Source organism: Somniosus microcephalus, chromosome 6, assembly GCF_052327205.1.
Source record: "Somniosus microcephalus isolate GS21.2 chromosome 6, FLI_Smic_1.0, whole genome shotgun sequence".
NCBI lineage: Eukaryota > Metazoa > Chordata > Chondrichthyes > Squaliformes > Somniosidae > Somniosus > Somniosus microcephalus.
The window spans coordinates 204,650,819-204,667,869 of record NC_140992.1 but is presented as its reverse complement, the minus strand read 5'-3'; the positions used below and the strand labels follow the sequence as shown (position 1 = coordinate 204,667,869).

Here is a 17,051-nt window from a genome sequence, read left to right as displayed (position 1 = left end):
CGACTGGGGGGAAGAGAGAGAGAGCGACTGGGGGGAAGAGAGAGAGAGCGACTGGGGGGAAGAGAGAGAGAGAGCGACTGGGGGGAAGAGAGAGAGAGCGACTGGGGGGAAGAGAGAGAGAGCGACTGGGGGGAAGAGAGAGAGAGCGACTGGGGGGAAGAGAGAGAGAGCGACTGGGGGGGAAGAGAGAGAGCGGCTGGGGGGAAGAGAGAGAGCGGCTGGGGGGAAGAGAGAGAGCGGCTGGGGGGAAGAGAGAGAGCGGCTGGGGGGAAGAGAGAGAGCGGCTGGGGGGAAGAGAGAGAGCGGCTGGGGGGAAGAGAGAGAGCGACGGGGGAAGGGGGGGAGGGGGTAAGGGGAGGTAGGGGGGAGGGGAAGGGGGAGGGGAGGAGGGGGGTGGTGGGGGAAGGGAGAAAGGGAGGGGGGAGAAAGGGAGGGGGGGAGCCAGCAGACCCTTTCCCCTCTGCCGGCGATGGCTCCGCGGAGATCCGTGCCGCCCCACGCACTGACATGGCCCAGCCGAGCGCAGAGCCCCGGTCTGCCCGAGCCCCGCCCCACGACCTCTCGAGTCCCGGCTTCAAGACCGCCGACTGCGGCTGGGCCTGCGCTGGAGCCAAGCCCCGGCAAAGGGCGCGAGCCGGCTTGAGGCTGAGAGGGGGCCGGGCCCGGTTGCCGGGGTAACCCTTCCCCCCCCCCTTCCCGCTCTCCCGAGCACCGGCCTCCCGAGCCCCGCCCTCCCGAGCACCGGCCCCCCCCGCCCGAGCCGCGGGGGGGAAGGAGAGAGCGAGCCGCTACTCCTCCGGTCGATGTGTTGCGGGCCGACCCCTGATGAGTGCCCGATCAGCTGAGCTCAAGCCCCGCGGTGACCGCAACTCACCTCCCGCTAGGCTCCCTCCCGCCCTGCCAGCCTTTACCAAAATGGCGGCGATGGCTACGCTCGGCCCAGTCCCGCGCCGCCAGCCTTTACCAAGATGGCGGTGATCACGGGGCGGGCCCAGCGGGTGGGGCGGTGCCTAGCTCGGGCGTGGCTGGGCAACAGAGGCCCAGGCTTCCAGGCCTGCAAAAACGGTGAAAGGTAGGAAAATTATAGAGGTCAGAGAAAAGATTTACAAATTAATTAACTTTTTTTTAAAAACAATGTGTTTTAAAAGCAACTTTTTTTTTGCTGGAAATCTAGATTTGAAAAGAAACACGCAAAAAGTGGGAAAAAAAAAACTTACGAATCAAGATGGCTGACACTCACCTCAGTTCAGATTGATAAGGTCCGCCCACACACGCACCGATCTGTCAACCGTCAGGTCACTGAACTGTAGGATTGGTCAATCATCACGTCACTCAACTCTAGGATGGCCCGCCCCCACTCGATGCTAATGAGCGGATAATGAGCGGAATTTTGAACGTTTTTTGGATACCGTCGGCACAATTTTTGTCCAACCAAAAAGTAAATACGCCTACAAGAGTCCCCTAATGAGCTTTCTTTTGATATAACATATGTGTAGGTACGCTCTATAACTTTTGATTGTATAGCCAGACAGACAGAGAGACAGACAGAGAGACATACTGTTTTATATATATAGATAGACTAGCTGAAGTGCCCGGCGATGCCGAGGCTTTTTCGAGGGCATGTTGTTGTTGGAAGAGAGAGAGAGAGAGCGACTGGGGGAGGGGGGGAGGGAGGGCGGGGGGGGGAAGGGGAAGGGGGGGAAGGGGGCGGGGGGGGAAGGGAAGGGGGAAGGGGGCGGGAGGGGGAGGGGAATAAAGGAGGGAGGGGAGGGGAAGGGGGTGAGGGGGAGAGGGAGGCGGGGGGGGGAAGGGGCGGCACGGAGGGGGGAGGGAGGGCCCCCCCGAGGGTCGTCCCCCCCCGATGGTCGCGGCCCCCCCCGAGGGTCGCGGCCCCCCCCCCGAGGGTCGCGCCCCCCCGAGGGTCGCGCCCCTCGCCCCCCCCCCCGAGGTGAAGACCGCCGATTGCGGCTGTGCGAGACGGCCGGGGGGCCGGTTGCCAGGGTGACGCTTGACGCTCAGCAAGCCCCGCCCCCCGGCCGAACCAGAGAGAGACGCCGCGTCTCAGCTCCTGCTGCGCACGCACCCTAGCGGCGCTGGGCTGAGGCTCAGCCCTCCAGCCTTCGAGTGGGGCCGGGAGGTGCCTAGCTCGGGCGTGGGTGCGAAGGAGAAGCCGAGGCTTCGAGGCCTACCTGGAAAAACGGGGAAAGGTAGGAAAATTAATGAGATTAGATAAGTTAATTCGTTTCTAAATCATTTTTTTAAAAAACAATATGTGTTTTAAAAGCAACGTTTTTTTTAAAGACGCAGAAAGCGGGAAAAAGAAAGGAAAAGTTTGGAATCAAGATGGCGGCGACTCACCTCGGTTCAGAACGATAAGGCCCGGCCACACATGCACCGATTGGCCAAGCGGCACACGCCAGCAACCCGGCGTACGATTGGTCGAGCTCGAGGTCACTCTGTCGCTAATGAGCGGATAATGAGATGCTAATGAGCGGAACGTTGAAGGTTTTTCGGATACCGCGGGCGCGATTTTAGCCCGGCCGAAACGTAAATACGCTTAAAACCGTCTCGGAAGCGTAAGCTTTCTTTGGAGGTAACGCGCGCGTAGGTACGCCCTGTAACTTTCGAGCGCATACCCGACAGACGCACACGCGATGACAGACAGAATGACAGACAGAAGTACCGATTTATATATATAGATAGATACTAGCTGGGGGGAGCCCGGCTTTGCCAGGGTTGTTTTGGGCCGGGCGGTTTAAATCGAGTGCCAGGCTTTGGGGCCCTGTCTGTGTCCCTTTGTGAATCTGGTGCCGGGCAACATTTTAAATCGAGTCCCTATCAACCTTCACAATAAACTTTTCCAGACACGTTATGAGAGGATGCAGCTTGAACATCACACATCAAGTCTACATAGTTATAAACCTGTCACTGGGCTCACATCTAATGGAATAAGACTAGAAAAAGTCAGCAACTTTATCTGGATTGAGCACTTTACTGTCTTTGTCACTGTTGAATCTTCATCAGCTGGCACTGTGCTCCATTAGCGTGGCCTTCTAAATATGATACCTCCCAGTACCATCAATGAAAGAGATGAAAGTAACATGGTATTGCTTTGGGCAGGAGAAAGCTATTGCTCCCTCTAGCCCACCTTCGTAAACTCTCTATCAGGTTCCTTAGCTGATTCTGGATGAATAGCGCTGTATCCCCTTCAATGGCAGGAATTAATCCAATCCTTTTTTTAAACCCTGCCATGGTTTTCTATTCCACCATCCCCGCTGGTCATTTTTCCCACAATTCTATCACTACCCTATTAGAAAAACACATTGCTTATTTTGCTTTGGCACCCGTAACTTTATACTGTGTGCTTAGTCTTCGAATCCTGACTCCAAAAAAATAACTTTCTAGGATCTAATTTCTGCAGATCTATGAAAATCTTAAATACCTGTATCGAGTGGCCCCTCATCCTCCCCTCTTCAAGAGAGTAAAGAGCCAGGCTGGACAATCTTTCTTCATAACTCACCCCTCTAAGTTCAGCCTCATAGACCTCACGTCGCATTTTGGCATTTTCAGCCAGTTAAAAAAAGGATTTGGATACGGTTTATGATAAAGTGTTATTTCTTTTTAAATTAAAGAGCGTTCCTAAAAGTTTAGAACCCACCTCATGCTACCTGCTGGAACATTTGAGACAAAGAGAGGATTGGTATGTTAATGAGCAGCCATTGAAACTTGTATCCATGAGGATCGGACATAATGGGGAAGTTGTTATCTTGAATCAGATGCTCTTGTATCAGATGCTCTCAGTGAACAATCACATCTTAGGCGGGCAGAATGTTCACTGCTATTAACCCTTGCATGAAGATGGTTTCAAAGGATTATGTCTGGTTAAATTGGCAGCTCTACTGCCCAATACCTGGAATCAAGCCCCCAACTTCCTGTGGAACGAGGAATAAGGGAAAAGGGCATACATACTGAAGGTCAGTTGGTGAGGTCTGCTGAGAGAGAGGCCCAAGCAGGTTACCTTAAGAATAGAACCGACCAGGGTCAATGGACATCTTGGTCTGATTCAATGCTAAAACTGACCAAATCCAAGTATATTTAACCCACTAACCAGCAAAGAGCATCATGGTTTGTTATTTATTCTGTTTGCAAGGAGAGAGAGCGAGGTTAAATTGAATCAAGTGAAATTCGCATTAACTGTTGCTCTGTACATTCACATTGCGTTTGTAAAATAAAGCAGCTTAACAATTCGTATCTGGTCTCATCTCATTTAAGTGTTAACCCGTCCCTTGGAGAAGTGCACAAGGCACATATAAAGGATACATTATCCAATTCGTATGACAGGGGAGAGGCATTGTTTCCCCCCCGCCGTCCCAGGATACGCTGTCATTTAAGATATTGAGTAGTGCTAGTTAATTCTGGAGTGAGACAGGAGTGACCAGGGCCACTGAACCCAAGAGAATTTCTACACAGATCCAAAACTTGTAACACCTCGCTCCAATAATCTTGCATCCTTTCTATAATAGTGACAAAAAATGAACAAAGTGCTCCAGATGTGGTCTCACCCAGGCCAGCTATAACTTGGACTTCACGCCCGTGACTTATACGTTACACCCTGAGCTATACATCTCAACATTTTATTTTCATTTTTGACCCCCGTGTAAACCAAACTGTTTTAACAATCTCCAGGTCTTTTTCCTACTCTGTTACCTCAAGCACATTACCATATAACTTGTACTTCATATTCACATCTAATCTCACCATCATTGATCAGTGTTGAATTCCATTTGCCTCCCCTCTGCCTAATGATGTAATCTCTGGATTATTGCACGTTGGTTAGCATCATTGGGCACTGCATCCAACTTGCTGCTATCTGTAAGTTTAAACCCATTGGACAATATTCCACCCTCTAAATCATTTATTAGAACATTGATCCCCGTGGATTTCACTCTGACATCGCCTCCTCACACCATCACCCATTGCTGTCTACCTTTCAGCCAAATACATTGCTATCTGTCCCATGGCCATGCATCTTGTGAGTCAACCTACTGTGTGAGACAGTGTCAAATGTCCTTCTGAAATCAAAGCAGATATTTACTGCCTCCTCACCCATATCCACCAGACCTTTTAACGTCCTCAAAGAAATCCAGTAAATTGGTCAGACATAACCTGCCCTATCTGAAACCATGTTTTCATTAAATTGGAACTGGTATAAATTAGTCAGGCAATTCCCACAGAAAATAACTGGTATTAAAATTCTTAGGAATGTAAAAGGGGTTATTTCTTGCCTTAGTTTTTAATAATCAATAGGCAGATCAATCCTTACCTTCGTAGGTAGTTCCTTAGCTTTAGATTCAAACAGATGTTCCAATTTAGTGGTGTCCACAGTCACTTTATCTAGGGAAGCCCAGACAGTGCCCCGGCCAAATTTACAGCTCTTGAAAGGGCCCTCTGCCTGCTTCAGTTCCTTCCAGAAGAGCTTGACAGTTTTTCTCTTCTTTGTTAATGCAGAGTCTGCTCCTTGGGAAGGTGATAAGTTAGTAGGCGGAGGTGGGGGAGGTAGAGGAGGGCCAGAAAGTTGTCCGAATGGTGGTGGTGGTGGTGGTGGAGGAGGCAGACATCCAGGGGGTGGAGGAGGTGGTGGGATAGATGGAACCATTGAACTGCCAGGTGATGGAGGCAGAGGAGGAAGAGCTTGTTTAACAGTTGCCGTGGCCATGAAAGAGTCTACATCTAATACATCTATGTCCTCCTCCTCACGGAGATCTGTGAAGTCTAAATCTTTGATCTTCAGTACTCTTGGACTTGCTTCTAGTTGATCCCACATGTGTTCAGAGTCTTTTTTCAACGGCGTAATTATGGCTGTTTTCTCCACATTCTTCTCATTCAGTTCAGCCTCAATGCTAAACTGTTCCTTCAAAGCCTTAATCTGAGGTTCAGCAAATTTCTCCAAAGTGGCTTTTACATTCCCGGGAATGCTTTTAATTTCAGGTTTCCTTTGGCTCTCCTCATTCTGATGGTTGGCCTGCCTGGAAAAACGTTTGATCAGACTCTCCGTAGATTCCACCAAAGCCTCTTCTGTGAGTTTCTTCTCGCTCTCAGTAGGGCTCGCTTCCTTGGTTACTTGAAAGTTCCCGACCTTGGTTTTTGCATACAACATGTCTAACATGAACTTTTTGTCACTGGAGATGGCACTGCACTGATCCAAACTGGACTGACGGATAATGCACCGACCTGCAGTCAAACAAACCATTAATGCTTGAGAAAACATAATAATGCCTTGTAACGATTTAACAAGCAAATTAAGCGATTGAACAATTTCTCAGCAATTTTTAAACTAACGTCTCAAACTGAAAAATCAAAACCAAGGTAACATTAAAACAATTATTTCTGCTTACTTCTGTGGTGTCCAACATTGGAACAATTTCCGCATGCCACCATTTTGAATTCGAGAAAGCGGAATGATGCTATTCATCAAAACAGCGAAAGTAAAGGTGAAGCTTTGCTGCAAGTTTCACTCTGTGCACTGTGGTGTGCAACAAAGTGAAGAGAAACTAAACAGGGTATAACATTTGTTTTGCACCAAGCGAAGAACGTGACCATCTGATCTAAACAATTTACATACTTTTTTTAAAACATAAACATCAAATTACAAGTAATTTACTCTCCCTAGGCAAGGGAGTAGCAACTAAGTGTGTAGTCTGGCAAGTATCCCAGGGTCCTTTCGATCATATCAAAAAACCTCTGGATACTTTAAAAAGCAAACAAATGGATTCCAACACTCCTCTCCTTATTGAACATAAAAGTAAAGTAAAGTCAGTTATGGGGGGCGGCAGAGGGGTAAACAATCATCTAAAAGTCTATTAAAAGATTATCTTTTCAGAAATAACATTTCTTGCTGTTTATCGAGGAACGTATACCCTTTCTGTATACATTATTAGCAGATGTTCCTACAGTTTGCTCTTGGGGAATGAACGGATACTAAAAGATGCAATCTTTCTTGCCTGTCTCATTATCGCCCGCCTGTCTGTCTCCCCTCTCTTCCCTCTCCAACGTACTGCTGGTTGAAGAACTGCTGGAGGCTGAACATGGCTCTCGCTCATTTAATGCTTCATTCTGTTGCTCCTTTTCACTTAGCACCTCAACTGCAAGGAATAAGAATGATTCAGTTTACAGAACATTTATTTGCCCATTTGTATCTGTACATCATGTTTTCATCAATAGTCATCCTCATGCTAAAATTAACAGTTTGGAAAAAATTCAAGCAACATAAACATATGCCATCCAACATCCTGGTAAGAACTGAAATTTCCCAATGGTTTCTTCATTCCAAGAAGTAATAACTCAGAAATTATTCATCTTAGCTACTGAATACATCAACGTAAACTTCCTCAACTGGTATTGCAATGCCCAGCGTGGTACAGAGTCATACAAAGCAACAAGTTCTCAGGTACGATCACTGGTCTTGCTATGTTAGTTAGTCTCGGTGTGACTACAGTTTGGGTGCAACAGTTGGTCTCAGCACCACTAATGTGGGTTAGGGTAAAATATCAGCCAGGATTTCTCTAAGAGAGTGAGGAGAAAGGCAAGGGGAAATGTCTTCATGCTGCAAGAGAATGGAATTCTTTGCCACAATGAGAAGTAGAGGCAGAGACCGTAGAATCTTTTAATGGAAGAGCGGATAACCATTTGAAGCAGAAGATGATACAAGGCCAAAGAGCTGGAACAGATACGATAGGCCTAATGACCACCTTCTGTGCTGTAAAGTTACATGGTTTTATGGTTCTTTCTCCCGATTACTTGATGTTATAAAATCTATAATGATCGCATTAACTTTCATGATACAATTCCACAACTTCGCAAAGGAAGATTCGAGTTAGAGGCACACGTTTCCCTACATTTGCTACGTTCTAGAATTTCAATGTAAATGCGATCAGAAGGAATCTTATTGCTATGCTGATTATGTGCAAAATGTAAGAACATAAAGCATAGAACGATTAAATGCCTCTCAGCACCTTAAACCCGCTTGTTTCATGAAGCATGTGTAATCTATCCTAGTATGTAATCTCCTGCAGTAAAGTTATACAAAATGTCTCCCTGAACCCTGTAAAGGTAATTAAGCAAACTTCGGCGTATTTAAAATTAAAACAAAAAATGCTGGAAATAGACATTGGGCAGGATTTTCATTGGGCCGTGGAGGCGGGATTGGAGGCGTGTGGGGGGTTAAAATCCCAAAATCGGGGGGCACGAACCCATCCCGCCCCCAACTCGCCTCCATGCCAGTTTCAAAGGAGGCGGGTACCCGACCTGCACTGGGACCCGCCTCCCCGAGGCGGGAAGGGGATTAGTGCCAATTAATTCACAGAATCACAGAAATCACAGAAACCCCACAGTGCAGATAGAGGCCATTTCGGCCCATCGAGCCTGCACCGACACATATCCCACCCGATCCCCGTAACCCCTACACCAACATATATCCCACCCTATCCCCGTAACCCCACGTATTTAATCCCCCTAACACTAAGGGTCAATTTATCATAGCCAATCAACCTAACCCGCACATCTTTGGACTGTGGGAGGAAACCGGAGCACCCGGAGGAAACCCACGCAAACACGGGGAGAATGTGCAAACTCCACACAGTCACCCGAGGCCGGATTTGAACCCGGGTCCCTGGCGCTGTGAGGCAACAGTGCTAACCACTATGCCACCGTGCTGTTAACAGGCAGTTTTTAGCCTAATCCCTATTTTCATTGGTGAAATGTGGGATTTCCGACAGCTCCAAACCACGCCAAGTTAGCGAGGCGGGCCGTCGGGATGAAGGGCTTGGAGGGGTCGAGATGTCCGGTGTTCAGGTGAGTGATGGGTGCATGAGTGCAAAGGTAAGTGTGTTTGGTGTGTGTAAAGCGTTTAAAGAAGTTTTACTTATATGTACTTACCTTTACAGCCTTCCTTCCTTCAGGTTTCGGGAGTCCCTCATCTCACCGGCACAGAAAGCAGAATGGCCGCGAGCTGTCAAAAGTTCCAGCATTCAGCTTTCTGTTCCGGGGAGATCTCTAAGTCATCCTGAGAGGAAGGAATTAACCTGGAGTACAGATTGTCAGTGTTTGGCAGCTTCAAACAGCTGTCAAACGCTGATATTTCATCTGTCAAAAGGTCTTGACAGATGAAATATCAATCTGTGACGTCACCTGTTGCTGGGTGGCCCTTAATTGGCCTGCTGAGCCCGCTGGGTGGGCTCAACAAGGTCAATCAAGTCAAAATCGCGTGGGTTGGCTAGAACTCGATGGAGGCGGGACTACAACCCCGAAAGTTGTAGTCCTGCCTCCTACCCGCCTCCTCAATGAAAATCCAGCCCAATGAGTCTGTCAGCATCTGTAAAGGGCGATAAGTTAATGTAACAATTCAGAATATCTATTCTTACACAGGTCCAGTTTGGGCAGGAAATCTTTATATCCCCTTTAACATGCTCTCTGTGGACCTGTGCCCTTGATGGCCTGTTATCTGTCCCTGCTAAAGTATGTTTTATTTGCGTTAGCCTTTGCAGTTCAATTAGTATTATCCCTTTCCTTTCCAAGCATTCAGTCTGACTACTGACTCCATTTTGAGGACATGTTTAAGGAAATTGTTCAGACATTTTCCCTACAATAGACCTCAACCTTTGTTTACTTAATGGTAATCTGACTTAAAGTCACAGATATCGATCTATACAGAGAGATCCTCAAAGTAATTTTCAATTTTCTTTGTAGCTGCTCAATTTGCAGTTTGTTGTTTTTTATCATCAATTTGATTTTACAGAACAAAGGCCTAGAAATTCAGTTTGCACAGTTTTGGGGCGCTAAAGTCGGGCGTTCGGTAAATTTAGCGCCCGCCGGAAACTGCAGGCAACCGCGCCGAAATTCAGTGGATTTGGCCAAGAGTTTTGGCGAGTGCTGAAACCGGCGCTGCAATGCTCGGTACCGGCGCTGCGGCCTGATAACGCCGATGCCGGGCGCAGCGCAGGTGCGGTCATGTGTTGCTTGACAGCAGACACCCTGACGCCGGCCTGCTCTTAAAGGGGGAAGGGTCAACTTTGACTGCTGCCACGCCCTGCACACTGGAGCCCTGCTGTTAGGCCTCAACAGTGCTGGTGGGACAAAATAGCGCCAGGACAGATGGAGATGGCCCGTGAAAGAGCCCAGCGCTTCTCAGACCATGCACTGAGGGTGCTGATTGATGCTGTCCAGGAGAGAAGACCCATCTTGTGCCCGGACAATGGCAGAAAGGCTCCCAGGAGAGAGTTCAGGAAAGCCTGGAGGAGCATCGCACGCAGGGTCTCCTCAAACTCAGATGTGCCCAGGACTGCGGACCAGTGCCGCAAAAAAGTTCAATGACCTCTGTCGGCTGGTGAAGGTGAGTACCCTTTCCACTGTCCTCCTCATCCTTGCATGTGAGCCTCACACTATGGGCAAAGGGACCTCAAAGGCATAATGGGCAGCCCTCCTCACGCAGCAATGCCACTGGCATGATCATCAACAGCACTTTCTGCACTGACCACACTGGCCAGGCTATTCCACCATGGGAGGCAGTACACACAGCAACAGGGCACCACACTGTACTTAGAGTCCGTCCTTTCTCTTGCAGGCCAAGCTGGCAAGAAATGCGCGCAGCCGGGTGGAGACCGGTGGTGGACGGCCCCACTACCAGGCTCTAAGTGCTCTGGAGGAGAGCGTCGCTGGACTCCTGCGTCCCCGGGTGACTGGCCCTGTAGCCATCGGGGATGCGGACCCTGTGCTGGGAGCCACTGGTAAGGAGATGACCGCTTGCAGCTCTCTCGTTGCCCTAGTGCTTCCGATCTAAATCCTTTCCCACTGACGGACAAATGCGCATAATGCCACCGCTCAGGCGTCCCTCGCTGACGCCCTGTCCTCACTTTAAAGCTACTCTTGTGCCTTCCTGCTTTCAGCTGCTGAGGAGGAGGTGGTCCCTGAGGCGCCGGGTGCCAGGCCCTTGGAGGAGGAGGACGTCTAGGACGAGGAGGAAGCCGGCCCATCGGGCGAGCCCTCAGCCGTGCCAGGGGATGGCAATGAAGGGGGGACGTCTGGCATGCAGGAGAGCCAGGGGGAGGTGTTGCAGGGGAGGGCAGATCCTGCTTGCAGTGGGGTCCAGGCAGGCGGCAGGGGTCGGCCAGCTCGGCCGGCTTCTCCCCAGCTGCAGAGTCCTCTCTCCAGTCCGGAGAGTGGCCTCGGCCAGGAGGTGCGCCTCCTGCAAGAGATCTCGGTGGCGTCTGACCGGCGCCACCATGAGTTCATGGGGGTTGTGCAGCAGATGCCGCACGCCATCGAGTCCCTGGCTCAGAGTGTGGCAGCATTCGGGCAATCACAGGCCAGGGGGGTGGAGCAACTGGCCGCAGCGCACGCCAGGGGGGTCGAACTACTCGCGGCACTGCAGGAGGAGAGTCGCCAGAGAGGTGGTTCCTTCGACACACTGTCACAGCAGCTGGAGGCACATACCCGGGCAGTGCGGTCACTGACTTCTGCCACACTCGCTTTGACGCAGAGGCGTCGCACCCGCACCCGCCGCCCTGCTGCAACACAGCGGGCTGGCCTCCAGCACATAGCTGCGCCAGCTGAACTGCCAGGCCGGACGACTGCCACTGTGTCTGCTGAGCCTCGCGCGCCTGGCAGCAGCCAGCTTGCCCCCCTTGGAGCATCCGACACTGCCACTCCCCCAGCCAGGGTGCGAGGAGCTGCTGCTGCCACTGATGCTGGCCAGCCACAGCTGAACCAGTCAGCAGCCGGCCCCTCCCGGGACGTGCGTCGTGTTGGCCGACCCCCAAGGGCATCTGTCGCGACGCATGGGGGCCCTCATGAGCCTTCCCCCAGCCTTGAGGCCGCCACAGGGCCCACGTTGAGGCGGAGCAGCAGGCCGGGCAGGGGCCGGGGAAGGCTCTCTAAGGACTCGCCCTCTCGGCACAGCCGCTAGAGTGTGGTCTCTGCGGCATTGTATATATGGGGGGGATTGTGTTTTGGGGGCTGATTTTTGTGGATGGCCGAAATTGAAGGCATTTTTTGTTTTTATGGGGGTCTTTCTGTTGGCGAGGGGGGCCCTTTTTTTGTTACGGCCAATGTTGAAGGCCATGTGGATGGCCAACTTTTGTTAGTCCTCCCCAGGTTGGGGGAGTGACATATGTTTGTGACTGTTTTTTGGGTGTGTTCTGTGTTTTTGAGTTTCATGTGGGAAGGGGCCTCAGTTTGTTAAATAAAGGTTTTTATTTATTCAGCTTGTCCAGGTGTCATGTTTCAAGTGTTTGCTGCGTTAACCGGCTGACGGCTTCCGGAGCGGCTGCCTTCAGGTGCGCTCATTCCCACAGGCCATTCCCTCACAGCGGGCCTAGAAGTGTCGAGCAATAAGCTCCCGGCGTACGGCCCTTGGGCCTTCTGGCCCCCTCCTGGCCTGCTCCTCCTCCTCCTCCCCTGATGGTCCTCCTGCTCGCCCTCCTCAGGTGGTGGTGCAATGTCAGGTGGCAGTGCCTGCGTCCGGCGGATAGCCAGGTTGTGCAGCATGCAGCACACGATGACGAACTGGGACACTCTATCCGGCGAATACTGTAGAGAGCCGCCGGAGCGATCCAGGCAGCGGAAGCGTTGCTTGAGGACGCCTATGGTTTGCTCTATGACGTTCCTTGTTGCTTGATGGCTTTCGTTGTATGAGTCCTCCGCTGGGGTCCTGGGCGCGCGGAGCGGGGTCATGAGCCATGTGCACAAAGGGTAGCCCTTGTCCCCGATAAGCCATCCCCTTGGTGGAGGCTGTGCCTGGAACATGTCAGCCACAGTAGTCTGGCGCAGGATAAAAGCATCGTGGCTGCTTCCTGGGAAGCGGGCATTTACAGCTAGGATGCGCTGCCTGTGGTCACACACCAGCTGCACATTGAGGGAATGGTAGCCCTTGCGGTTGCGGTAAACCTCGGGATTGTCTATAGGTGCCCGCATAGCCACATGCGTGCAGTCAATGGCGCCCTGCACCATGGGGAAGCCCGCGATCCTGCCAAATCCCACTGCACGCTGCTGCTGCCTCTGTTGGGTCATGGGGAAGGAGATGAACTGGTGTCTCCTCGCGAACAGTGCATCGGTGACCTGCCGGATGCAGCGATGTGCGGCGAACTGGGAGATGTTCGCGATGTCCCCAGCAGCGGCTTGGAACGAGCCGCTTGCATAAAAGCTGAGAGCCACCGTGACATATCAAAGTTTGCAGATGATACAAAGATGGGATGGAAAGTAGTGAGTGAGGAGGACATAAAAAACCTGCAAAGGGACATAGACAGGCTAAGTAAGTGGGCAGAGATTTGGCAGATGGAATACAATACTGGAAAGTGTGAGGTTATGCACTTTGGCAGGAAAAATCATAGAGCAAGTTATTATCTTAATGGCAAGAAACTGGAAAGTACTGTAGTACAAAGGGATCTGGGGGTCCTGGTGCACGAAACTCAAAAAGTTAGTATGCAGGTGCAGCAAGTGATTAAGAAGGCCAATGGAATGTTGGCTTTTATTGCTAGGGGGTTGGAATATAAAAACAGGGAGGTATTGCTGCAGTTGTACAAGGTATTGGTGAGGCCGCACCTGGAATACTGCATACAGTTTTGGTGTCCATACTTAAGAAAAGACATACTTGCTCTCGAGTCAGTACAAAGAAGGTTCACTCGGTTAATCCCGGGGATGAGGGGGTGGTCATATGAGGAGAGGTTGAGTAGATTGGGACTCTACTCATTGGAGTTCAGAAGAATGAGAGGCGATCTTATTGAAACATATAAGATTGTGAAGGGGCTTGATCGGGTGGATGCGGTGAGGATGTTCCCAATGATGGGTGAAACTAGAACTAGGGGGCATAATCTTAAAATAAGGGGCTGCTCATTCAAAACTGAGATGAGGAGAAACTTCTTCACTCAGAGGGTGGTAGGTTTGTGGAATTTGCTGCCCCAGAAAGCTGTGGAAGCTACATCATTAAATAAATTTAAAACAGAAATAGATAGTTTCCTAGAAGTAAAGGGAATTAAGGGTTACGGGGAGCGGGCAGGAAATTGGACATGAGTCTAGGTTCGGAATGGTCATGGCCCTGTGGGTAGTGGAGTGGGCCCAGGGGCCGTGTAGCCTTGTTCTGCTCCTACTGTGTTCTAATTCTGTTAGATTTCAGGAGATGGTTTTATTCCTGTTCCTGGCTGGGGTGGAGATCGCCTTTACAGAAGGTAAGTACTGTAGAAAATATAGGGACAGAGTGATCTCCTGGAAGAATTTCGATCGCCTAGATGGGTCGGAGAGGAATTTCCCAGATTTTTTTCTCCCAAATTGGCCATTGGGTCTTTATCTGGTTTTTCACCTCTCCCGGGAGATCACATGGGTTCGGGTGGATGCAGAGTGATAGAAGATTTGAGGTTAGGATCAGATCAGCCATGATCTTATTGAATGGTGGAGCAGGCTCGAGGGGCCGATTGGCCTACTCCTGCTCCTATTTCTTATGTTCTTATGTGACCTTCACTTCCACCGAGAGAGACGTCCTGGACATGAGCTGTGGCTGCAAATCTGCGTGAAGCAGCTGGCAGATCTCTCCAACCACCTCCCTTCTGAAGCGCAGCCTCTTTACACAAAGTGCCGCAGACATGGTGACATAGGACACCTGCTGCCGGTATTGCCTGGGTGCGTAAGGCCTACGTTGGCGATGCCTGATGGCCCTTCTGTGTCTACGCATGGCTGCCCGTCTCTCACAGCGTCTGCGAGCCCTCCGCACATAATGCTGCAACTCAATGTTGGCCCCCCATGCAGCCCCCATAATCAAGGTCGCAACAGTGAAATCAGCAAGAGTCAAATGTCAAAGCACTGGCCAGAAGCCAAAAAGACCTCTCCTATCTTGTCCCAAATCTGGAATCTCTGTCCCTTGGTCTCTGTGTAGAAATCCAAAGCAGTGAAGTCATTGCAGCAAAATGGCTGGGCTTTATAGGTCAGTGGAGGTGCCCTTTAATTTGCGCTGCCCGAGGCCCACAGGGCCTCTGCAACGTTCCATTTTACAATTCCTAATAGCGCCACGCCCACATTGGGCGGGCGCCACTCAATTTCCGGTTTGGGGCGCTAAAACAGCGTTGCGCGAGGATATGACGTCATAAGCTGCGCGCGCACCCGAGCGGGCGCTAACACTTTGCGCCAGCGCTAAATCTCAAATGAATTTGGGCGTCGGCGCAGATCGGTCTGCATTCCGGCGCTAAGGCTTTATCGACGGAAATATAGCCCTTTTTTGGCGTTAGCGCCTGGCGCAGCCAACTGAATTTCTAGGCCAAAATGTTTGTAACACTCTGAGCATCATATAACAACTGATCTTGAAAACTGCCTTGAACAAAGCTTGTTCGGTTTGTTGTAATACTTGTTATCATGTAGAGACTGTTAAACACTCTTCAAATTCACAACCATTATAAGGTCACCAAAACTGGTACATCACCCTTTTCTATCCCTCTTAACTGTGCCCTACCAAGCAATGTTCTCATTGGCAACACGTTTGAATATACAACTGTAAAGCAGGTACATGGGGGTGGGGAGGGGGAAGGGAATAAGGTACATATTTTTGTATTTTTATTTTCTGACCTATAACCTATATCTGCCTCAGTAGCTGAATTTATTCAGTTGTAACCATTTAATTATTCCGCATTTCAGAATTCAGAAGTCAGTTATCTGCATGGATATCAGTGATTAACAATTACAGTCACTGAGTTGAGTCAGGCTCACCAGATAATTCTCATAGTTCAGAACATAATATATCTTTTCCAAGGTTATAATTACACACTAATGCATCATTGAGTATGTGACATTTATACTGAGATTCTATTCAATCATTCTCCATGATATGGACAATTTCCAGCACAGATATCGCTCCAAGTAAAGAATGAAAGAACTTGAAGTTATATCGTGCCTTTCATGACCTCAGGTCGCCCCAAAGCGCTTTACAGCCAATGAAGTACTTTTGAAGCGGTCACTGTTGTACTGTAAGAAACGCGGCAGCTAATTTGTGCACAGCAAGCTCCCACAAACAGCAATGTGATAATGACCAGATAATCTGTTGTTGGTGTTGGTTAAGGGATAAATATTGGCTAGGACACTTGGGAGAATTCCCCTGCTCTTCTTCAAAACTGAGGCATAGGATCTTGTATGTCCACCTGAGAGGGCAGACAGGGCCTTGGTTTAACGCCTCATCTGAAAGATGAAAGTATTATTGAGCGTAGAGATAATCGGGATATGCAACTGAACTCTCAGAACATCGACCTCATTAGGCATCAAATACACATTTTAATCTCTGCCTATCACAATATGTTGTCGGGGGTGATATTCCATGTTTTTTTAAATTGAGAAACGGACTGTAGGACACCAAGGTTGAAAGGTATAGGAAAGAAGACTAATCGAGAAGTAGTGCTTAGGTAACAGCAACATTAGCTTCTAAAAGTCTATAGGTTACAGGAGGAGGGGAAGGCTGAGGGAGATAGGGAGCTCCACAGCTTAGTAAACAGTCAGAACTTCAACTAATTGAGGATTTAGAGAGGAGGAAGAGCATATAGGATGATGTATTTGGTGCTTAGGAGGAACAAGGGAGAGAAGTTCATAAAACAATGACTTGCAGTAAATGTCAGTAGTTGACTTGAAAAAGCCTGTAACAAATGTTCTGAATCATGTGACGTGTCACAGAGAAATTCAACTTGAATCGTTACATATTCTCATCATTAACGCTTCTACTTCCACTGTTTTTCACTATGCCTGACTTGGGTTTCGTTAATCTGCTACATACTTTTCATAGCATTTTGGCACGTGAAAAAAAGTTTTATTAAAGAGCTGTGGAATGAATTATGTTCTGCCTGAAGTTTGCTAATGGTTAGAATATCGTCTGGCTTGTTGTCCTATGGATTTATTCTGTGTGTAACATTCTACAGAATTTTGGCTCAAGTCTTTTTCTAAGTGAGACAAGGTTCTGTGAAAAGCAGCAGAATAACCCATAGAGCACAAGGCAGTGACGTAATTGAACCCAAATACAATTAACACTGCGGAGG

At 49.5% G+C, this 17,051-nt stretch overlaps 1 protein-coding gene across 3 annotated transcripts in view; it reads right to left on the bottom strand.

The window, feature by feature from the left end:
• The window catches only part of fhod1 (formin homology 2 domain containing 1), a 510,535-nt gene that overhangs the window by 67,581 nt on the left and 425,903 nt on the right, over positions 1–17,051 (bottom strand). For all 3 annotated transcript variants that reach the window (XM_085991267.1, XM_085991268.1, XM_085991269.1), the window contains 2 exons: positions 7,002–7,142; positions 5,324–6,231 (listed from right to left, as the gene is read on the bottom strand). In XM_085991267.1, the coding sequence (XP_085847393.1) occupies positions 5,324–6,231; positions 7,002–7,142 (1,049 nt within the window). The remainder of the gene's footprint in view (positions 1–5,323; positions 6,232–7,001; positions 7,143–17,051) is intronic.